This window comes from Anastrepha ludens, chromosome X (genome assembly GCF_028408465.1).
Source record: "Anastrepha ludens isolate Willacy chromosome X, idAnaLude1.1, whole genome shotgun sequence".
NCBI classification, from domain to species: domain Eukaryota; kingdom Metazoa; phylum Arthropoda; class Insecta; order Diptera; family Tephritidae; genus Anastrepha; species Anastrepha ludens.
This window is the reverse complement of record NC_071503.1, coordinates 98,349,622-98,373,078: the sequence shown is the minus strand read 5'-3', so window position 1 is coordinate 98,373,078 and position 23,457 is coordinate 98,349,622. Positions and strand designations below refer to the sequence as shown.

Below are 23,457 nucleotides of genomic sequence, written 5' to 3'. Positions count from 1 at the left end.
ACTAGGGCCTCGAGATAGAGACCAACACGTGGACCTTAGAATGTGTTTGTACAATATGGATATCAATTGGAAGCTGTTGGTGAATGCTTTAGTGCAGTGTATTTTTCATGCCGCTCCGTGACTAGGGTCTCGAGATATAGGTCAAAACGTGGACCCGGGTAACCTTCGGATGTGTATGTACAATATGGGTATCAAATGGAAGCTGTTAGTGAATGCTTTAGTTCAGAGTATTTTTCATGCCGCTCCGTGACTAGGGTCTCGAGATAGAGACCAAAACATGGAGCCTAGAATGTGTTTGTACAATATGGATATCAAATTGAAGCTGTTGGTGAATGCTTTAGTTCAGAGTATTTTTCATGCCGCTCCGTGACAGGGGTCTCGAGATATAGGTCAAAACGTGGACTCAGGTAACCTTCGGATGTGTATGTTCAATATGGGTATCAAATGGAAGCTGTTGGTGAATGCTTTAGTTCAGAGTATTTTTCATGCCGCTCCGTGACTAGGGTCTCGAGATAGAGACCAAAACGTGGTATTGAATAAATAAATAAATAGTATGAGAATAAAGAAATAAATAATATGAAAACCATATCTTTTCTGTTCTAAACCATATCTATTCTATTTTAGTGTGCCCAGCGAAGCGGGCCGGGTTTGCTAGTCTATCTATATATATAAATGTCAAATCTGTCCCTATGTTCGCTTATAAATCTAGAATGGCTGAACGGATTTATCTTATCTTGGTCTTGAATTATTCGTGGAGGTCTAGGGAAGGTTTAAAAGGTGAGAAAAATTCGAATAATTGCCGGGAAAATGGTCAAAACGTGGACCCGGGTAACCTTCGGATGTGTATATACAATATGGGTATCAAATGAAAGCTGTTGGTGAATGCTTTAGTTCAGAGTATTTTTCATGCCGCTCCGTGACTAGAATCGAGATAGAGACCAAAACGTGGACCCTAGAATGTGTTTGTACAATATGAATATCAAATTGAAGCTGTTGGTGAATGCTTTAGTACAGAGTATTTTTCATGCCGCTCCGAGACTGGGGTCTCGAGATATAGGTCAAAACGTGGGCCCGGGTAACCTTCGGATGTGTATATACCATATGGGTATCAAATGGAAGCTGTTGGTGAATGCTTTAGTTCAGAGTATTTTTCATGCGACTCCGTGACTAGGGTCCCGAGATAGAGACCAACACGTGGACCCTAGAATGTGTTTGTACAATATGGATATCAATTGGAAGCTGTTGGTGAATGCTTTAGTACAGAGTATTTCTCATGCCGCTCCGTGACTGGGGTCTCGAGATATAGGTCAAAACGTGGACCCGGGTAACCTTCGGATGTGTATATACAATATGGGTATCAAATGGAAGCTGTTGGTGAATGCTTTAGTTCAGAGTATTTTTCATGCCGCTCCGTGACTAGGGTCCCGAGATAGAGATCAACACGTGGACCCTAGAATGTGTTTGTACAATATGGATATCAATTGAAAGCTGTTGGTGAATGCTTTAGTACAGAGTATTTCTCATGCCGCTCCGTGACTGGGGTCTCGAGATATAGGTCAAAACGTGGGCCCGGGTAACCTTTGGTTGTGGATATGCAATATGGGCATCAAATGAAAGCTGTCGATAAGTGCTTTAATGTGGGGTAATTTTCATACCTATTGATGACTAGGGTCTCGAAATATATGCCAAAACGTGGACCCGCCGTGTCTTTAAACCGAATTAAACCAAACTTACACACATTGTTAAGTAGGTATATAAGATGGTTTCCGTATAGTTTGAATACCTATTGGTAGATAGGGTCTCGAGATATAGGTCAAAACGTGGACCCGGGTAACCTTCGGACGTATATGTACAATATGGGTAGCAAATGGAAGCTGTTGATGATTTCTATAGTATAGAGTATTTTTCATACCGTTCCGTGACTAGGGCCTCGAAATAGAGACCAAAACGTGGAGCCTAGAATGTGTTTGTACAATATGGATATCAAATGGAAGCTGTTAGTGAATGCTTTAGTTCACAGTACTTTTCATGCCGCTCCGTGACTAGGGCCTCGAGATAGAGACCAAAACGTGGAGCCTAGAATGTGTTTGTACAATATGGATATCAAATTGAAGCTGTTGGTGAATGCTTTAGTTCAGAGTATTTTCCATGCCGCTCCGTGACTAGGGCCTCGAGATAGAGACCAACACGTGGACCCTAGAATGTGTTTGTACAATATGGATATCAATTGGAAGCTGTTGGTGAATGCTTTAGTTCAGAGTATTTTTCATGCCGCTCCGTGACTAGGGCCTCGAGATAGAGACCAACACTTGGACCCTAGAATGTGTTTGTACAATATGGATATCCATTGGAAGCTGTTGGTGAATGCTTTAGTTCAGAGTATTTTTCATGCCGCTCCGTGACTAGGGCCTCGAGATAGAGACCAACACGTGGACCCTAGAATGTGTTTGTACAATATGGATATCAATTCGAAGCTGTTGGTGAATGCTTTAGTACAGAGTATTTTTCATGCCGCTCCGTGACTAGGGCCTCGAGATAGAGACCAAAACGTGGAGCCTAGAATGTGTTTGTACAATATGGATATCAAATTGAAGCTGTTGGTGAATGCTTTAGTTCAGAGTATTTTCCATGCCGCTCCGTGACTAGGGCCTCAAGATAGAGACCAACACGTGGACCCTAGAATGTGTTTGTACAATATGGATATCAATTGGAAGCTGTTGGTGAATGCTTTAGTTCAGAGTATTTTTCATGCCGCTCCGTGACTAGGGCCTCGAGATAGAGACCAACACTTGGACCCTAGAATGTGTTTGTACAATATGGATATCAATTGGAAGCTGTTGGTGAATGCTTTAGTTCAGAGTATTTTTCATGCCGCTCCGTGACTAGGGCCTCGAGATAGAGACCAACACGTGGACCCTAGAATGTGTTTGTACAATATGGATATCAATTCGAAGCTGTTGGTGAATGCTTTAGTACAAAGTATTTTTCATGCCGCTCCGTGACTAGGGTCTCGAGAGATAGGTCAAAACGTGGACCCGGGTAACCTTCGGATGTGTATGTACAATATGGGTATCAAATGTGTACAAACCGTGTACAACAGCGGTATATGTCGGACGTGTTTTTCTAATCGCTCTGTATTTTTTGCTATACAAAAGTTATTTCGACATAATATAAAATGGCAATTTAGTGTTAATATCAAAAATTAAAAGACAGTGACTTTAAGCTATATATATTTATTATAGTCTGAACTAAATTCAAATTAGTGTAAATAAAAAACTAAATAAAAAACAAGACAAATATGCCGTGTGTATGTGGGCAAAAAGTTGATCGTCCTCAACCGAAAGTGCAGTGTGCTGAATGTCAAGAGTTCTTTCACCTTGATTGTGTTGGTTTACTACAGGCAGATGTGGATTTCTTGCTCTCATCTGATAAACCGTATCTCTGCAAGACCTGCTCTGCTGATAGACGCTCTTCCATTAGGTGTCAAACATTATCAGTACTTTCGGCCGAAACAAAAAATAATAATCATGATGATACGAATGTGCACAATAATAAGCAACAAATTACATTGCTTGTTGTTGTTAAAGAACTAGCTGCGCTTAGAACGGAAAACAGTCGCATACTATCTGCTGTAAATGCTCTGCGTGAAGAAAAAAAACAAACAATGCAAAAATCAGATGATCTTCTTGCAGAAATTCGCTCTTTGCATTCTAAGCTTGAAGCAAAAGATGTCGCTCTCGCTACATTAACAACTGAGGTAAAAAATCTCAAAAGCATTGTTGCTAACTCTGCTAGCGTTCTCGGTAGTGCAAATTCAAAATATGCGAGCTCTTTGCTCTCTCCTCTTTCTGTTCGTTGTCCGCCTAATGACCATGAAAACAATGCGCTGAACTCTGCTGCTACGTCTAAGCCTGCGTCGCAAACATCTGCTTTGCATGGTTCTGCCGTCGCTAAGGAAAAGAAAGCTAAGACTACATCTAAGACGGCTGCTGCTACTATTACTGCACCTGCAAAAGTTACCTTTGCTTCTGTTGCTGCTTCATCTCAGGTCTCTGCGACTTCTGTTTTAAATGCTGCTACTGAATCTGTGCCCGCAATACGACAGACATCCCAGTGGGAAATGGTAACAAAAAGTAGTAGACGGAAATTTAATAAGCCTATTGTGATTGGTTCCAATAACAATAATGAGCTACAAGTGGTCCCAATATTTAAATGGCTACACTTGTCGTCATTCTCGCCCAATGTCAATGAAACTGATATTTTGACTTATGTGTCGAAGCATGCTGAAATTGAAACTAAGTCTTTGGTATGCTACAAACTTGTTAAAAAAGATACGGAATTAAATACACTTAGAAAAATTAATTTTAAATTGGGAGTATCAGAATGCTCTTTTGAAAAGGTGCTCAATGCGGACATATGGCCAAAAATCCGACCTTTTCATTTTTTTCAAAAAAACGATTCACCAATGCATCAGCAATAAAAAATTGTGCTCTCAATAATGGCCAAAAAAATTTAAAAATGTACTTTCAAAATGTTTCTGGATTGAGAACTAAATCTAATCAACTTTTAGCGTTTAGTTCGCACATGGACTATGATATTTTTGTTCTCATCGAGACATGGTTAAATGAGAACTTTTTCGATAATGAGTTTTTTGATCCAAATTTATACCATGTCTATCGTAAAGACCGTGATGTCGAGAAAACTGGTCTCTGCAGAGGTGGAGGGGTTTTAATAGCTGTTCAACGGAAGTATAGCTCATCACTAGTATCTCTGAAAAACAATGATACACTCCTGGATCAGCTGTGTGTCTCTGTGCATGGTGCTTCAAATATATTGATTTGTGCGTCATATATTCCTCCGTCAAGTATTGATACACTGTATAAAGCACATGTGGATAATGTTTTAGCTCTAACCTCAAATAATGGCAACTTTTGTGTTCTTGGGGACTTCAATTTGAGTAATATTGAATGGTCTAGTTTAGATGATAGTACTGCATTATGTCCTAATAATGTTAGTAGTATATCTGAAATTTATTTGATTGATAATTTTTTAAGTTTTGGACTGGTTCAGATAAATAATTTCTCAAATAGTCTTTCTCGAATTCTCGATCTCATTTTCATTACTGACAATATAAATTTTTCTTTATTAGAATGTGTAGACCCTCTGTCTACTCCTGGTCTGCATCATGTACCACTTGTCCTTCATATAGAATTCTATGAGTTTAATGATTTTTATTTTGAGAATGTGACTTCCAATTTTTGTTTTAAAAACTTTGATTTTAATATAATTAATTCAGCAGTTGATATTATAGACTGGGATTCTTTATTTACTGGGGTTGAAGTTGCCAATTGTTATGATATTTTCAAGCATAATATAAATGATATCTGTAAAAATAATATACCGGTGATAAAAAGGACTAGTTATAGAGTACCGTGGCATACCAAGGAACTGAGAAAACTAAAAAATTTGAGAAATAAATATTTCAAAAAGTTTAAGTTTTCTCATTCCTTCACAGATAAAGATAAATATCTACAGTTCTCTAGAGAACTTAAATCTTTGGATATGGACTTAAAGCGAAATTATATTCTCAAGTTCGAATCGGACATTAAATCAAATCCTAGTTCCTTCTGGCGTTATGTTAGATCTAGGAAATCATGCTCAAGTATTCCTTCGGTTGTCTTCTATAACGAAACTCAAGCACATACTTCTACAGATGCAGCCAATCTTTTCGCAGATTTTTTTTGTTCAAATTTTCAAGTAGACTCTGATTTAATTGATGAGTGTCATTCGAGCATGAATTCCTCAATCAATATTGGCTCGTTAACTTTTACGCTTTCTGATATCGAAGATGGAATTCGGCAACTTAAAACATCAACAAAAACTGATGTAGATGGGCTATCTTCGTATCTTCTTAAAAACTGCTCTGCAATTGCCTATCCACTTTTGTTAATGTTTAACAAATCCCTTGATCGAGGAGAATTCATAGATGCTTGGAAAGTAACAACCATTAATCCAGTATTCAAAAGTGGAAATAAAAACAATATTACTAATTATAGACCAATTGCCAAATTATCCACGGTATCAAAATTATTTGAATTAATAGTGAAAGATAAAATCTATTTCGTAGTTAGTCGTTATATTTCAGTAGACCAACATGGCTTCATGAAAGGTAGATCTACTGTTTCAAATCTTGCTGTGTTCTCTGAATATTGTATATCATCGTTTAAAAAAAAAACTCAAGTTGATGCTGTGTACACAGACTTTTCAAAAGCATTTGATAAGGTTAATCACAGGGTTTTAATTTCCAAATTGAGTGCTATAGGATTCCATTCCACTCTTTTAAAATGGATTAAATCCTATCTCTCCTCTCGGAAATGTGTTGTTAATGTTGATGGTGTGTCATCTATTTCTTTCATTGCGTCCTCTGGTGTACCTCAGGGAAGTATACTGGGCCCCTTACTTTTTATACTTTTTATTAATGACATTTCTAGTTGTTTTAATAACGCAAATTTTCTCTTGTATGCCGATGATTTAAAGATATACTCGAGGATTGCAAGTACAGTGGACTCTTTAAACCTTCAATCTGATCTAGATAACGTTGATTCTTGGTGTAAAAGAAATAAGTTAGATTTAAATATAAGCAAGTGTTTTTATATTTCTTATTCTAAATCTTGTTCTCTTATACCCACTTCCTACCACATTTGTGGTTCTAGCTTATCTCATCGAAGTGAAATTACTGATCTTGGTGTGGTATTTGATTCTAAATTCTCTTTTCAAAAACATTTAAATCACACTATTTCAAAGTCTTATTCAGTACTTGCGTTTATTCGACGTTTTAGTTCAGACTTTGTTGATCCATATACTCTAAAGTTGTTGTATACGTCTCTGGTGCGTTCCAAGTTAGAATATGCCGTCTTTATTTGGAGACCATATTATGCTTGTCATATTAGTAGGCTTGAACGTGTCCAGAAAGCTTTTGTGCGTTATGCATTGCGTTCTTTAAATTTCACTGATCCAATTCCATCCTATAAAAGTCGGTGCTTGCTTATAAATCTAAAATCACTAGATATTAGAAGGACTATTCTCTCCATTACTTTCCTCTTCGATTTGATAAATGGGGTTATTGACTCCCCATCGCTACTCGAGAAAATCAATTTCAATATTCCTCAGCGAAGTTTACGGAATCATGATTTTTTCCGGTTAGGGATGGCACGAGCTAATTATCCTTCCAATGCTCCGATTTCTAGAACTCTGGGTGATTTTAATTCGCTTTCAAATCATACTGGCCTGGATTTCTGTTCCACAAAGAATCACTTCAAATTGGTTCTAAATGAATTGTTGAACTAAATTCTTAGTATTAATCTAATCTTCTTCTGTAAATTATAAAAAATGTATTCTTTTTCTTTCACTCATTACAATTGAAACTAGTTAATTATAAGTTTAATTTTACTTTAATTAATTTATTCAGCATTAATCTGTTTTCATAGTCTGTAAGAAATATTGTATTTTTAGACTATTAATTAGTTAAATAAATAAATAAATGGAAGCTGTTGGTGAAAGCTTTAGTACAGAGTAGTTTTCATGCCGCTCCGTGTCTAGGGCCTCGAGATAGAGACCAACACGTGGACCCGGGTAACCTTCGGATGTGTATGTACAATATGGGTATCAAATGGAAGCTGTTGGTGAAAGCTTTAGTACAGAGTAGTTTTCATGCCGCTCCGTGACTAGGGCCTCGAGATAGAGACCAACACGTGGACCTTAGAATGTGTTTGTACAATATGGATATCAATTGGAAGCTGTTGGTGAATGCTTTAGTGCAGTGTATTTTTCATGCCGCTCCGTGACTAGGGTCTCGAGATATAGGTCAAAACGTGGACCCGGGTAACCTTCGGATGTGTATGTACAATATGGGTATCAAATGGAAGCTGTTAGTGAATGCTTTAGTTCAGAGTATTTTTCATGCCGCTCCGTGACTAGGGTCTCGAGATAGAGACCAAAACATGGAGCCTAGAATGTGTTTGTACAATATGGATATCAAATTGAAGCTGTTGGTGAATGCTTTAGTTCAGAGTATTTTTCATGCCGCTCCGTGACAGGGGTCTCGAGATATAGGTCAAAACGTGGACTCAGGTAACCTTCGGATGTGTATGTTCAATATGGGTATCAAATGGAAGCTGTTGGTGAATGCTTTAGTTCAGAGTATTTTTCATGCCGCTCCGTGACTAGGGTCTCGAGATAGAGACCAAAACGTGGTATTGAATAAATAAATAAATAGTATGAGAATAAAGAAATAAATAATATGAAAACCATATCTTTTCTGTTCTAAACCATATCTATTCTATTTTAGTGTGCCCAGCGAAGCGGGCCGGGTTTGCTAGTCTATCTATATATATAAATGTCAAATCTGTCCCTATGTTCGCTTATAAATCTAGAATGGCTGAACGGATTTATCTTATCTTGGTCTTGAATTATTCGTGGAGGTCTAGGGAAGGTTTAAAAGGTGAGAAAAATTCGAATAATTGCCGGGAAAATGGTCAAAACGTGGACCCGGGTAACCTTCGGATGTGTATATACAATATGGGTATCAAATGAAAGCTGTTGGTGAATGCTTTAGTTCAGAGTATTTTTCATGCCGCTCCGTGACTAGAATCGAGATAGAGACCAAAACGTGGACCCTAGAATGTGTTTGTACAATATGAATATCAAATTGAAGCTGTTGGTGAATGCTTTAGTACAGAGTATTTTTCATGCCGCTCCGAGACTGGGGTCTCGAGATATAGGTCAAAACGTGGGCCCGGGTAACCTTCGGATGTGTATATACCATATGGGTATCAAATGGAAGCTGTTGGTGAATGCTTTAGTTCAGAGTATTTTTCATGCGACTCCGTGACTAGGGTCCCGAGATAGAGACCAACACGTGGACCCTAGAATGTGTTTGTACAATATGGATATCAATTGGAAGCTGTTGGTGAATGCTTTAGTACAGAGTATTTCTCATGCCGCTCCGTGACTGGGGTCTCGAGATATAGGTCAAAACGTGGACCCGGGTAACCTTCGGATGTGTATATACAATATGGGTATCAAATGGAAGCTGTTGGTGAATGCTTTAGTTCAGAGTATTTTTCATGCCGCTCCGTGACTAGGGTCCCGAGATAGAGATCAACACGTGGACCCTAGAATGTGTTTGTACAATATGGATATCAATTGAAAGCTGTTGGTGAATGCTTTAGTACAGAGTATTTCTCATGCCGCTCCGTGACTGGGGTCTCGAGATATAGGTCAAAACGTGGGCCCGGGTAACCTTTGGTTGTGGATATGCAATATGGGCATCAAATGAAAGCTGTCGATAAGTGCTTTAATGTGGGGTAATTTTCATACCTATTGATGACTAGGGTCTCGAAATATATGCCAAAACGTGGACCCGCCGTGTCTTTAAACCGAATTAAACCAAACTTACACACATTGTTAAGTAGGTATATAAGATGGTTTCCGTATAGTTTGAATACCTATTGGTAGATAGGGTCTCGAGATATAGGTCAAAACGTGGACCCGGGTAACCTTCGGACGTATATGTACAATATGGGTAGCAAATGGAAGCTGTTGATGATTTCTATAGTATAGAGTATTTTTCATACCGTTCCGTGACTAGGGCCTCGAAATAGAGACCAAAACGTGGAGCCTAGAATGTGTTTGTACAATATGGATATCAAATGGAAGCTGTTAGTGAATGCTTTAGTTCACAGTACTTTTCATGCCGCTCCGTGACTAGGGCCTCGAGATAGAGACCAAAACGTGGAGCCTAGAATGTGTTTGTACAATATGGATATCAAATTGAAGCTGTTGGTGAATGCTTTAGTTCAGAGTATTTTCCATGCCGCTCCGTGACTAGGGCCTCGAGATAGAGACCAACACGTGGACCCTAGAATGTGTTTGTACAATATGGATATCAATTGGAAGCTGTTGGTGAATGCTTTAGTTCAGAGTATTTTTCATGCCGCTCCGTGACTAGGGCCTCGAGATAGAGACCAACACTTGGACCCTAGAATGTGTTTGTACAATATGGATATCCATTGGAAGCTGTTGGTGAATGCTTTAGTTCAGAGTATTTTTCATGCCGCTCCGTGACTAGGGCCTCGAGATAGAGACCAACACGTGGACCCTAGAATGTGTTTGTACAATATGGATATCAATTCGAAGCTGTTGGTGAATGCTTTAGTACAGAGTATTTTTCATGCCGCTCCGTGACTAGGGCCTCGAGATAGAGACCAAAACGTGGAGCCTAGAATGTGTTTGTACAATATGGATATCAAATTGAAGCTGTTGGTGAATGCTTTAGTTCAGAGTATTTTCCATGCCGCTCCGTGACTAGGGCCTCAAGATAGAGACCAACACGTGGACCCTAGAATGTGTTTGTACAATATGGATATCAATTGGAAGCTGTTGGTGAATGCTTTAGTTCAGAGTATTTTTCATGCCGCTCCGTGGCTAGGGTCTCGAGATAGAGACCAACACTTGGACCCTAGAATGTGTTTGTACAATATGGATATCAATTGGAAGCTGTTGGTGAATGCTTTAGTTCAGAGTATTTTTCATGTTGCTCCGTGACTAGGGCCTCGAGATAGAGACCAACACGTGGACCCTAGAATGTGTTTGTACAATATGGATATCAATTCGAAGCTGTTGGTCAATGCTTTAGTACAGAGTATTTTTCATGCCGCTCCGTGACTAGGGTCTCGAGAGATAGGTCAAAACAGGGACCCGGGTAACCTTCGGATGTGTATGTACAATATGGGTATCAAATGGAAGCTGTTGGTGAAAGCTTTAGTACAGAGTAGTTTTCATGCCGCTCCGTGTCTAGGGCCTCGAGATAGAGACCAACACGTGGACCCGGGTAACCTTCGGATGTGTATGTACAATATGGGTATCAAATGGAAGCTGTTGGTGAAAGCTTTAGTACAGAGTAGTTTTCATGCCGCTCCGTGACTAGGGCCTCGAGATAGAGACCAACACGTGGACCTTAGAATGTGTTTGTACAATATGGATATCAATTGGAAGCTGTTGGTGAATGCTTTAGTGCAGTGTATTTTTCATGCCGCTCCGTGACTAGGGTCTCGAGATATAGGTCAAAACGTGGACCCGGGTAACCTTCGGATGTGTATGTACAATATGGGTATCAAATGGAAGCTGTTAGTGAATGCTTTAGTTCAGAGTATTTTTCATGCCGCTCCGTGACTAGGGTCTCGAGATAGAGACCAAAACATGGAGCCTAGAATGTGTTTGTACAATATGGATATCAAATTGAAGCTGTTGGTGAATGCTTTAGTTCAGAGTATTTTTCATGCCGCTCCGTGACAGGGGTCTCGAGATATAGGTCAAAACGTGGACTCAGGTAACCTTCGGATGTGTATGTTCAATATGGGTATCAAATGGAAGCTGTTGGTGAATGCTTTAGTTCAGAGTATTTTTCATGCCGCTCCGTGACTAGGGTCTCGAGATAGAGACCAAAACGTGGTATTGAATAAATAAATAAATAGTATGAGAATAAAGAAATAAATAATATGAAAACCATATCTTTTCTGTTCTAAACCATATCTATTCTATTTTAGTGTGCCCAGCGAAGCGGGCCGGGTTTGCTAGTCTATCTATATATATAAATGTCAAATCTGTCCCTATGTTCGCTTATAAATCTAGAATGGCTGAACGGATTTATCTTATCTTGGTCTTGAATTATTCGTGGAGGTCTAGGGAAGGTTTAAAAGGTGAGAAAAATTCGAATAATTGCCGGGAAAATGGTCAAAACGTGGACCCGGGTAACCTTCGGATGTGTATATACAACATGGGTATCAAATGAAAGCTGTTGGTGAATGCTTTAGTTCAGAGTATTTTTCATGCCGCTCCGTGACTAGAATCGAGATAGAGACCAAAACGTGGACCCTAGAATGTGTTTGTACAATATGAATATCAAATTGAAGCTGTTGGTGAATGCTTTAGTACAGAGTATTTTTCATGCCGCTCCGAGACTGGGGTCTCGAGATATAGGTCAAAACGTGGGCCCGGGTAACCTTCGGATGTGTATATACCATATGGGTATCAAATGGAAGCTGTTGGTGAATGCTTTAGTTCAGAGTATTTTTCATGCGACTCCGTGACTAGGGTCCCGAGATAGAGACCAACACGTGGACCCTAGAATGTGTTTGTACAATATGGATATCAATTGGAAGCTGTTGGTGAATGCTTTAGTACAGAGTATTTCTCATGCCGCTCCGTGACTGGGGTCTCGAGATATAGGTCAAAACGTGGACCCGGGTAACCTTCGGATGTGTATATACAATATGGGTATCAAATGGAAGCTGTTGGTGAATGCTTTAGTTCAGAGTATTTTTCATGCCGCTCCGTGACTAGGGTCCCGAGATAGAGATCAACACGTGGACCCTAGAATGTGTTTGTACAATATGGATATCAATTGAAAGCTGTTGGTGAATGCTTTAGTACAGAGTATTTCTCATGCCGCTCCGTGACTGGGGTCTCGAGATATAGGTCAAAACGTGGGCCCGGGTAACCTTTGGTTGTGGATGTGCAATATGGGCATCAAATGAAAGCTGTCGATAAGTGCTTTAATGTGGGGTAATTTTCATACCTATTGATGACTAGGGTCTCGAAATATATGCCAAAACGTGGACCCGCCGTGTCTTTAAACCGAATTAAACCAAACTTACACACATTGTTAAGTAGGTATATAAGATGGTTTCCGTATAGTTTGAATACCTATTGGTAGATAGGGTCTCGAGATATAGGTCAAAACGTGGACCCGGGTAACCTTCGGACGTATATGTACAATATGGGTAGCAAATGGAAGCTGTTGATGATTTCTATAGTATAGAGTATTTTTCATACCGTTCCGTGACTAGGGCCTCGAAATAGAGACCAAAACGTGGAGCCTAGAATGTGTTTGTACAATATGGATATCAAATGGAAGCTGTTAGTGAATGCTTTAGTTCACAGTACTTTTCATGCCGCTCCGTGACTAGGGCCTCGAGATAGAGACCAAAACGTGGAGCCTAGAATGTGTTTGTACAATATGAATATCAAATTGAAGCTGTTGGTGAATGCTTTAGTTCAGAGTATTTTCCATGCCGCTCCGTGACTTGGGCCTCGAGATAGAGACCAACACGTGGACCCTAGAATGTGTTTGTACAATATGGATATCAATTGGAAGCTGTTGGTGAATGCTTTAGTTCAGAGTATTTTTCATGCCGCTCCGTGACTAGGGCCTCGAGATAGAGACCAACACTTGGACCCTAGAATGTGTTTGTACAATATGGATATCCATTGGAAGCTGTTGGTGAATGCTTTAGTTCAGAGTATTTTTCATGCCGCTCCGTGACTAGGGCCTCGAGATAGAGACCAACACGTGGACCCTAGAATGTGTTTGTACAATATGGATATCAAATTGAAGCTGTTGGTGAATGCTTTAGTTCAGAGTATTTTCCATGCCGCTCCGTGACTAGGGCCTCGAGATAGAGACCAACACGTGGACCCTAGAATGTGTTTGTACAATATGGATATCAATTGGAAGCTGTTGGTGAATGCTTTAGTTCAGTGTTTGTACAATATGGATATCAAATGGAAGCTGTTAGTGAATGCTTTAGTTCACAGTACTTTTCATGCCGCTCCGTGACTAGGGCCTCGAGATAGAGACCAAAACGTGGAGCCTAGAATGTGTTTGTACAATATGGATATCAAATTGAAGCTGTTGGTGAATGCTTTAGTTCAGAGTATTTTCCATGCCGCTCCGTGACTAGGGCCTCGAGATAGAGACCAACACGTGGACCCTAGAATGTGTTTGTACAATATGGATATCAATTGGAAGCTGTTGGTGAATGCTTTAGTTCAGAGTATTTTTCATGCCGCTCCGTGACTAGGGCCTCGAGATAGAGACCAACACTTGGACCCTAGAATGTGTTTGTACAATATGGATATCCATTGGAAGCTGTTGGTGAATGCTTTAGTTCAGAGTATTTTTCATGCCGCTCCGTGACTAGGGCCTCGAGATAGAGACCAACACGTGGACCCTAGAATGTGTTTGTACAATATGGATATCAAATTGAAGCTGTTGGTGAATGCTTTAGTTCAGAGTATTTTCCATGCCGCTCCGTGACTAGGGCCTCGAGATAGAGACCAACACGTGGACCCTAGAATGTGTTTGTACAATATGGATATCAATTGGAAGCTGTTGGTGAATGCTTTAGTTCAGAGTATTTTTCATGCCGCTCCGTGACTAGGGCCTCGAGATAGAGACCAACACTTGGACCCTAGAATGTGTTTGTACAATATGGATATCCATTGGAAGCTGTTGGTGAATGCTTTAGTTCAGAGTATTTTTCATGCCGCTCCGTGACTAGGGCCTCGAGATAGAGACCAACACGTGGACCCTAGAATGTGTTTGTACAATATGGATATCAATTCGAAGCTGTTGGTGAATGCTTTAGTACAGAGTATTTTTCATGCCGCTCCGTGACTAGGGCCTCGAGATAGAGACCAAAACGTGGAGCCTAGAATGTGTTTGTACAATATGGATATCAAATTGAAGTTGTTGGTGAATGCTTTAGTTCAGAGTATTTTCCATGCCGCTCCGTGACTAGGGCCTCGAGATAGAGACCAACACGTGGACCCTAGAACGTGTTTGTACAATATGGATATCAATTGGAAGCTGTTGGTGAATGCTTTAGTTCAGAGTATTTTTCATGCCGCTCCGTGGCTAGGGTCTCGAGATAGAGACCAACACTTGGACCCTAGAATGTGTTTGTACAATATGGATATCAATTGGAAGCTGTTGGTGAATGCTTTAGTTCAGAGTATTTTTCATGTTGCTCCGTGACTAGGGCCTCGAGATAGAGACCAACACGTGGACCCTAGAATGTGTTTGTACAATATGGATATCAATTCGAAGCTGTTGGTCAATGCTTTAGTACAGAGTATTTTTCATGCCGCTCCGTGACTAGGGTCTCGAGAGATAGGTCAAAACAGGGACCCGGGTAACCTTCGGATGTGTATGTACAATATGGGTATCAAATGGAAGCTGTTGGTGAAAGCTTTAGTACAGAGTAGTTTTCATGCCGCTCCGTGTCTAGGGCCTCGAGATAGAGACCAACACGTGGACCCGGGTAACCTTCGGATGTGTATGTACAATATGGGTATCAAATGGAAGCTGTTGGTGAAAGCTTTAGTACAGAGTAGTTTTCATGCCGCTCCGTGACTAGGGCCTCGAGATAGAGACCAACACGTGGACCTTAGAATGTGTTTGTACAATATGGATATCAATTGGAAGCTGTTGGTGAATGCTTCAGTGCAGTGTATTTTTCATGCCGCTCCGTGACTAGGGTCTCGAGATATAGGTCAAAACGTGGACCCGGGTAACCTTCGGATGTGTATGTACAATATGGGTATCAAATGGAAGCTGTTAGTGAATGCTTTAGTTCAGAGTATTTTTCATGCCGCTCCGTGACTAGGGTCTCGAGATAGAGACCAAAACATGGAGCCTAGAATGTGTTTGTACAATATGGATATCAAATTGAAGCTGTTGGTGAATGCTTTAGTTCAGAGTATTTTTCATGCCGCTCCGTGACAGGGGTCTCGAGATATAGGTCAAAACGTGGACTCAGGTAACCTTCGGATGTGTAAGTGCAATATGGGTATCAAATGGAAGCTGTTGGTGAATGCTTTAGTTCAGAGAATTTTTCATGCCGCTCCGTGACTAGGGTCTCGAGATAGAGACCAAAACGTGGTATTGAATAAATAAATAAATAGTATGAGAATAAAGAAATAAATAATATGAAAACCATATCTTTTCTGTTCTAAACCATATCTATTCTATTTTAGTGTGCCCAGCGAAGCGGGCCGGGTTTGCTAGTATTATATAAAAAAGAAATTAAAACTGCTACAAGTAAAATTGGAGAAGAAAATATTGTTTTTGTGAGCCCCGAAGAGGCACTCCAATTTGCCAAAGTATCTGTCTTATACAATACTAATAAAAAAATATTTTATTTGGTTAAGATTCCCTTCACAAAAAAGGAAACCTATGAAAACATAATTTTAAGACTAGTAAAAAGAAAAAACTCTGTAATTAATTTTGAATTTAAGCAGATTTAAAAAAACGGCAACACTATATATGGTATAATAAATGATTGTGAAAAATATAATGATATAATAATTTGTAAAGAAAACCAAATAAGGAACATTTCAAATACCAAATGTATTCCTAATCTTATAAGCAGTCAAAATTCTACATGCGTAACGAGCAACAATCATTATATCCCATTAATCGAAGAGATCGAGTCAGAGGTTATCCTGGTAAATGATTGCTACACAGCTATTTATGTTGATAAAACGCGGAGAAATATATCTGGAACACTTCTTATTAAATTTCATAACAGCACTATTAAAATTAACAATAGGACCTTTGGTAATACAGAAGCCTCACATTTACAAATCATTCCCGCATTAATGCAGCCCGCTCCTTTTGAACGCGACCATATTAATTTCTTATCACTTGAAGCTCTTAACGAATTACAGATTAATAATACGGAAGTAATTTCAACTATTCAGAAACATTTGAAAAGTGGAGGATGGTCAATTTCTGTTATCTTCTTCTTCTTCTATAGTATTGTATTATTTTAAAACATGGCGCTTATTCTGACTAAACTACAATATGTACAGATATGAAATATATATCAAAAGAAAGGTTTTGATGAGCATATTTCCGGAAAATTATAAAAATTAAAATTGGTTACTTTGTTCATGAAATATTTGCGTGTAAAGTTATCAAAATTTTCATATTGATAACAGCAATAATTGGTATGAATTGCCAATTGACTTGAAATTTGTCAATTCACTTAAAACAACGGCAACAGTGCAAATTAGAAAGAGTTTTGGACAGACGCAAAATAGAATTTATTTTAAGAAAAAAGTACATCCATATTTAATTTTAAAATATGCCTAGAGGACGACCAAGAAGAGTTCGTAGAAGAGTTCCTACTTTAAGTGGAGGAATAGAGCAGGTAAGTAAGTGATAAATGTTTGAAACGTCACGTATTGGATATGATTGGTAGAAGCATCCACTTTTGTTTTCGTTCATATATGGTACAATTGAACTACAATATATAAACGTATGTATGTATTTAAAAATTTTGTGTGCGTTTGATCCTTTTTGCAAAACTCAAAATTTTAAATAGTTTTAAAAAATGAGGACAGAGAGACAAATTAGTTATTTATTTGATACTATTTCAAAGGTAAACTGTATTTGGGCTATTCTCAGACAAATTGTATAGTAATAGACGATGCCCAACGCCATTTAAAAGAACACTATTACCCATCAAATCAACGAACTTTGTGACACAGATATACATTTTTAAGTGTTTTTTTTTTTCTTTGTATTGTATTCTATGTGTGTACATGTATATTTTTATGTATGCAGCCATTATAAAATCATATATGAATATGAACTTTGAAAATTTTTTTTACCATTCCGATTCAAAACAAAACAAAGAGAGCCGCTCAGAGCGAGATCGTATCTGCACAATCTTTTCGGTTATGTTACGAAGCAGAGCATGTAAGAAAAAACGATCAACTGTCATTTGCGAGCTATGGGCATATGCAATATGATTAACGACTTTAATCTTGTATTGGAAGGCGAAAACAGACATACCTTTGAGTTATATCTACTGATAAATCATTTCAAACGAAAATTACAAATTCGAATGAAATGAAAAATCAACATATTAAATCACTGCCGAAAAATACTTCATATAATTTACCTACAGTGGCTCACAGCTTATTTCGTGTGGCTGTATGTTAAACTAAAGAATTGTAAAATTATTTTTATTTGGTTTACTTTAAAAAAAATTTAAATGCACAATCAAAGATAAATTTTTTCTAATTACAAACATGTATAAATGCATTCAAATTTTTTCTGCTTTAGTAGAATATTTACAACAAAAACAGAATACTAGGTAAATTGACGTCACAGCTTATTTCGTGTGTTCACTTTTACCGTTATCGATGCCAGTAAACCGGTTAGCAATTATAGGAAATTTGTTTTGTATAGTATATTAGATTATATCCTTATTTAGTTTACACATTGAAAGTAGTCGGTTGTCCAGCTTAATTTAAAAATACCGTGATGGATCGTCGTACGTCGATTGAAGGGCGCGAATTAGTGATTACGCATTACAAAAATGGAAAGTCGCAGAAAAAAATTGCTGAAATTGTAAATTTAAGTACTTCCACAGTACAGTACATTATTCAATGCTTTTCTCGTGAAAAAAGAGTGGTTGACAAAGGCCGCCAAGCTCCAAACAAAATTTTTACAGAAGCTGATGGAAGGTGGATATTAAGAAAAATTAAAAAAGACCCACGAATTAGTGCGCCAGCTTTGACAAAAGAGGTTGAAAAAGTACTTGGTAAGTCATGTAATCCTGAAACAATAAGAAGAATTCTGCGCAAAGCTGATTTCCATGGTCGCACAGCTCGAAACAAACCGTTTGTTAATGAGCGTAACAGAAGATTAAGGATGGAGTTTGCCGAAAACCATGTTAATAAAGACCAAACATTTTGGAATGACGTTATTTTCGCCGACGAAAGCAAATTCAACCTCTTTGGTTCCGACGGAAAGTCTTTCGTTTGGCGTAAGCCCAACGCGGAGCTGGACCCGAAGAATCTGCGTGGTACAGTAAAACATGGTGGGGGCCATGTAATGGTTTGGGGCTGCATGTCAATAGCTGGTGTCGGAAACTTGGTTTTTATCGACGAAATTATGGATAAAACAGTTTATTTGAATTTATTAAAAAATAATTTACTACAAAGTGCTGAAAAATTAGGCATTCGGGACAGGTTCAGGTTCTATCAGAACAATGATCCGAAGCATAAGTCGGAATTAGTGCAACGGTGGCTTATATGGAATTGCCCTCATGTGGTAAAAACGCCAGCACAATCACCTGATCTCAATGTAATTGAGAATTTATGGAATATTCTGGATCAAAAAATTAGAAAACATAACATAAGCAACAAACAAGATCTAAAAACAGTGGAGTGGGAGAAAATATCTCCTGAATACACTGGAAAACTTGTTAGCTCCATGCAATCCCGGTTAAAAGCTGTATTAAAACAAAAAGGCTACCCTGCAAAATATTAGATTAGTAAAAACTTAATAAATTAAAAAAAAAATCATGTTTCTTCTAGTTTGGTTAAGCACACGAAATAAGGTGTGACGTGGATTTACTTATAATTTTGCTTTTGCTGTAAAAATATTACTTAAGAAGAAATAATTTAAGTTTATTTATGTAGGTTTGTAACAAGAAATAATTTATCTTTGAATGTACGTTTAAGTTTTTTTTCTAAATAAAGTTTATACAAAAATATAAAACTTTTTTATTTTGATAAACGGGCACACGAAATAAGCTGTGAGCCACTGTATTTCATATTCCGTGCTTCAAGAATTTTTCACTACAAATGAAAATAATAAATTATCATCAATTACACTAGTTTACACCAAAAATGGTGCTCGACCAAAAGGCGTTTTTTAAACTAATTTGAGGTCGCTGAAACCAAAAATGAATTTTGTTTTCTTTTCAAAGAACGCTTTCCGAGATATTCCGAAAAAACCTGTTTTTTGGGCAATAGTGGAGTTATTACCTGCAATCGCGAAAACAGTGCGCGTCATTTCTTTGAAGTGCATAAATTTCGAAAGGCACACATATAACCTACATGGCAATCTATAATTTGTGTCAATGGAAGTCGTAGTTTTCGCAAAACAGCTGTTGAAAGTTAAAAAAAAGGCATTATTGACGTTTTTTACTAAATTATCAAAGTTTATTAACTTTTTTCTGGATCAAAAAATTTTTTTATATCGACATAAGATAGGTTTTCTGAAAGACAATTTTGTCACCTACATTTTAAGCCTAAGGTTGTCTATCCGTCATCAACGAATAGTTGTAAACATCGGTCCTGCTGTACTGCTAATAATCGACAACTTAAACGAACTCTCGAGTATACAGCTAAGGTTAATTTTTGGGACTGCCGAATAAAATTTACCACAAGGGTTTATTGCCGTCAGCTGCGAAGATTTGTGAAAGAACTAGCAAACATTGGATTTTACAAGAAAACAACAGTCCTAAGCATCGAAGCCGGGATTAAAATGTTGGATTGGCCTTCACATTCGCATGATGCCCGCACTATTGGAAATGTTTGGACAATAGTTAAGCAAAAACTCAAAGGTAAAATAATATGGACGGTCAAGCAGTTATTACGGCGAATTCGGCTGATTTAGAGTCTATTTCCTCCACAACTTGCGCAGAAATTAACACAAAGTATGACTTGAGCCTGTGGAGTCATTATAGCCAATGGCGGTGACTATACATTTTAGTGAACATATTGCATATAATAAGCCCACACAATGCTGTTTGTTAAAATCGAATCGGTCAAATAGTTTCTAAGTTAAGGCGGTCACGCTTCTATTAGACATACTGTATAGGCGATTTGCTAGTAACTCTAATCCCTGATTTTTACATTATTTTATTGCTTCTATGTTGACCTCTTGAGCGGCCGCCATAGCCGAATGGATTGGTGCGTGACTACCATTCGGAACTCACAGAGAGAACGTTGGTTCGAATTTCGGTTAAAACACCAAAATTAAGAAAAACATGCTTTTCTATGCATTTTCCCCGGACAGCTCCATAAACATTTCTTGGTCCTCTGATCTTTAGTATGTTTGTCAATGAAGTCTTTTGCTGTGCAAATAGTTTAATGCCCATGCGTATTCTGATGATATTTAGTTATACCTAATCTAATAATGTTACGAGGTATGTATATGCATTGCTGGGTATGCTCGTATGCTTACATATCGTCATAGAAAGATAAAATTCTTGGATGCAACATTTTACCATTTTTGGCGCCAAGAAACTATATGGTCATGTTTAAATTACCAAAGTGGAAGGTTCTTACATATTTATGCGACAAACTTCAACCAACCATGTCACTGAAACAATTCAATTGATTACACCGCGTTACACACATTCTGTCCTATGAACCAAATATACTTTTTCGGAAAGGGGATAAAAAATAAAAATACACGTGTATCGGCGATTTTCATGTACACGTCACAATGTTTTTTTTTGTATTTTATAACTTTAAACGAGCAATTCGTATATGCATATCTGTATGGCCACACGATCTCAGGATTGGCTTAACGGATTTGAATGAAATGAAAAAGCAAAAGCGTCTAACGTCAGTTTTCTCTGTTCGTGGGCAAGTTTTTGTTAGAGCTCGACCCCAAACTGATGCTGTAATTATAACTGAAAAAACGAGTATAGAGAGCATTGCAACTGCTAATATGTAAAAACTAAAACATTTATGCGTTATATTATTAATGTTATGTATGCGTTAAATTTATTCTCTTATTTATCATTTATGTTTTCCAAACTCTTTGCTTTGCATTGTAATCATTGTTATTTCTATTTCGTTCATTTCATTTGTACTTTTCATATTCTTGGCTTTACAATGTAATCTTTTTTATTTTGATCTCCTTCCTATCTATCTCATTATCCCCTTGCTTTATTTAAATTCCTCCACCTTGCGTATACTCCCAACCATAAACTGTCAATGTGTAATGAAATAGCAAAACAAGTAGACAAAGAACATGCAAGAGAATTGCTTAAACTCATTTCTAATCGCTACAATGGGTTTAATGTCTGTCAGTTGAATACGCGAAGTTTGAATGCTGAAAAAATTGACTATCTAAATTTTGTTTTTGATAATTTGAGCATTGACTTAATATGTATTACAGAGACATGGTTTAAAGACTATATTGATAATAATGTATATTCCCTGTGCGACTACACTATTATTAGATGTGATAGGACTACGAAGACTCGAGGAGGTGGCATTGCTTTATATTTTAAAAATAATTTTAAATGGAAAGAGATCTGTAGATCAGATCATTTTCAAGAAGTCGAATACATTTTTGTTGAATTTTATGATAACAATACCAAATGTCTTGTTGCATGCATTTACAACCCTAGCAATAGAAATGACCTCTCAGTGATATTTGATAAATTAGCGGAATTCCACATCTCCTATGAACATATTATTGTGTGTGGTGATTTAAATGTAGACCTTCTTTGTGATAATTTTTCTTCCAGGAGTTTGATAGATAGTTTCCAATCATTAGGAATTTCCTTAATCAATGAATATGCTACTCGCTTTGCACCCCACTGCAAACCAAGTCTTTTGGATGTATTTTGCGTCAGTGACAGAGATTACGTCAGTCATATTGATCAGCTTCCTATGGCTGGAGTTTCCGACCACGAGTTGATATTCTTATCTTACAACATCAAGTTCAACAGACACAATCAAGTAAAGGAGATATTTTTTAGAGACTTTAAGCTTATTCAGCATGATCTCTTAAATAAGGAGGCTGCCGAGCTTAATTGGAATATGTGTCGGTTATTCACAACAGTGGATGAAAAACTGTAACATTTCAATGCTTTAGTCAGCCATCTATTTGATAGGTTTGTTCCGTTGCGTAAAGTTAAAGTCCACGGAAATAGGAAACCATGGTTTACGCGTGAGATATTGTCTTTAATTAGAGAGCGTAGTAAAGCATATAAGAAATGGAAAAATGATAGAAACACTCACTTGTGGCAAAAATATCGTGTAGCAAGAAATAAAGTAACTGCAATCATTAGATATGCCAAAAGGGCATATCTACAATGGAAGCTCAATGATAGTTTACCTCCGAAAGTCCTATGGAAAAACCTTAAAACCTTAGGTGTCTCAGGAGAGAATAAGCCCGTGTGCAGTTTGGACCCAGAAATGTTAAATACTCACTTTCTAGCATCTAACAGGGCTCCACTCGACATACCTGTAAAAGTTCCTCTACGAGAGCATGTTGATGACGGTGAGTTTGAATTTGTGTCTGCAACAGAGATGGATTTGATACAGTGTATACATACTGTTAAATCTAATGCTATAGGGACCGACGGCATTTGCCTTAAATTTCTTAAAATTATTCTACCATTTGTAATACCATCACTTACGCACATAATTAACTTTTCAATCACCTCATCTACATTTCCATATCTTTGGAAGACAGCAAATATAATACATGTGCCAAAAACAAAATGCTCTACCGCTCCTCAGCACTTCAGACCAATAAGCATTTTACCTGCCCTATCGAAAGTATTTGAAAAATTTTTGGCGCGACAAATTACCTGCTACTTGGACAAGAATAATCTGCTGAGTAATTTCCAGTCGGGTTTCAGAAGTCTGCATAGTTGCTCCACAGCTATGCTTAAAATTTTTGAAGATGTTCGCTCTGCTTATGATAAAAACTACCTAACAGTGCTAGTATTACTCGATTTTTCAAAAGCATTTGATACTATTGATCACAACATTTTACTGAAA

At 37.9% G+C, this 23,457-nt stretch overlaps 1 protein-coding gene across 1 annotated transcript in view; it reads right to left on the bottom strand.

Moving 5' to 3' along the window:
- LOC128869572 (ephrin type-A receptor 4a-like) overlaps positions 1–23,054 on the bottom strand; it is a 100,053-nt gene extending 76,999 nt beyond the window's left edge. Inside the window, exon 1 of the mRNA XM_054112147.1 lies at positions 22,916–23,054. Within this exon, the coding sequence (XP_053968122.1) occupies positions 22,916–23,039 (124 nt within the window). The 5' untranslated portion in view covers positions 23,040–23,054. The remainder of the gene's footprint in view (positions 1–22,915) is intronic.
- Positions 23,055–23,457: the final 403 nt, after the last annotated feature.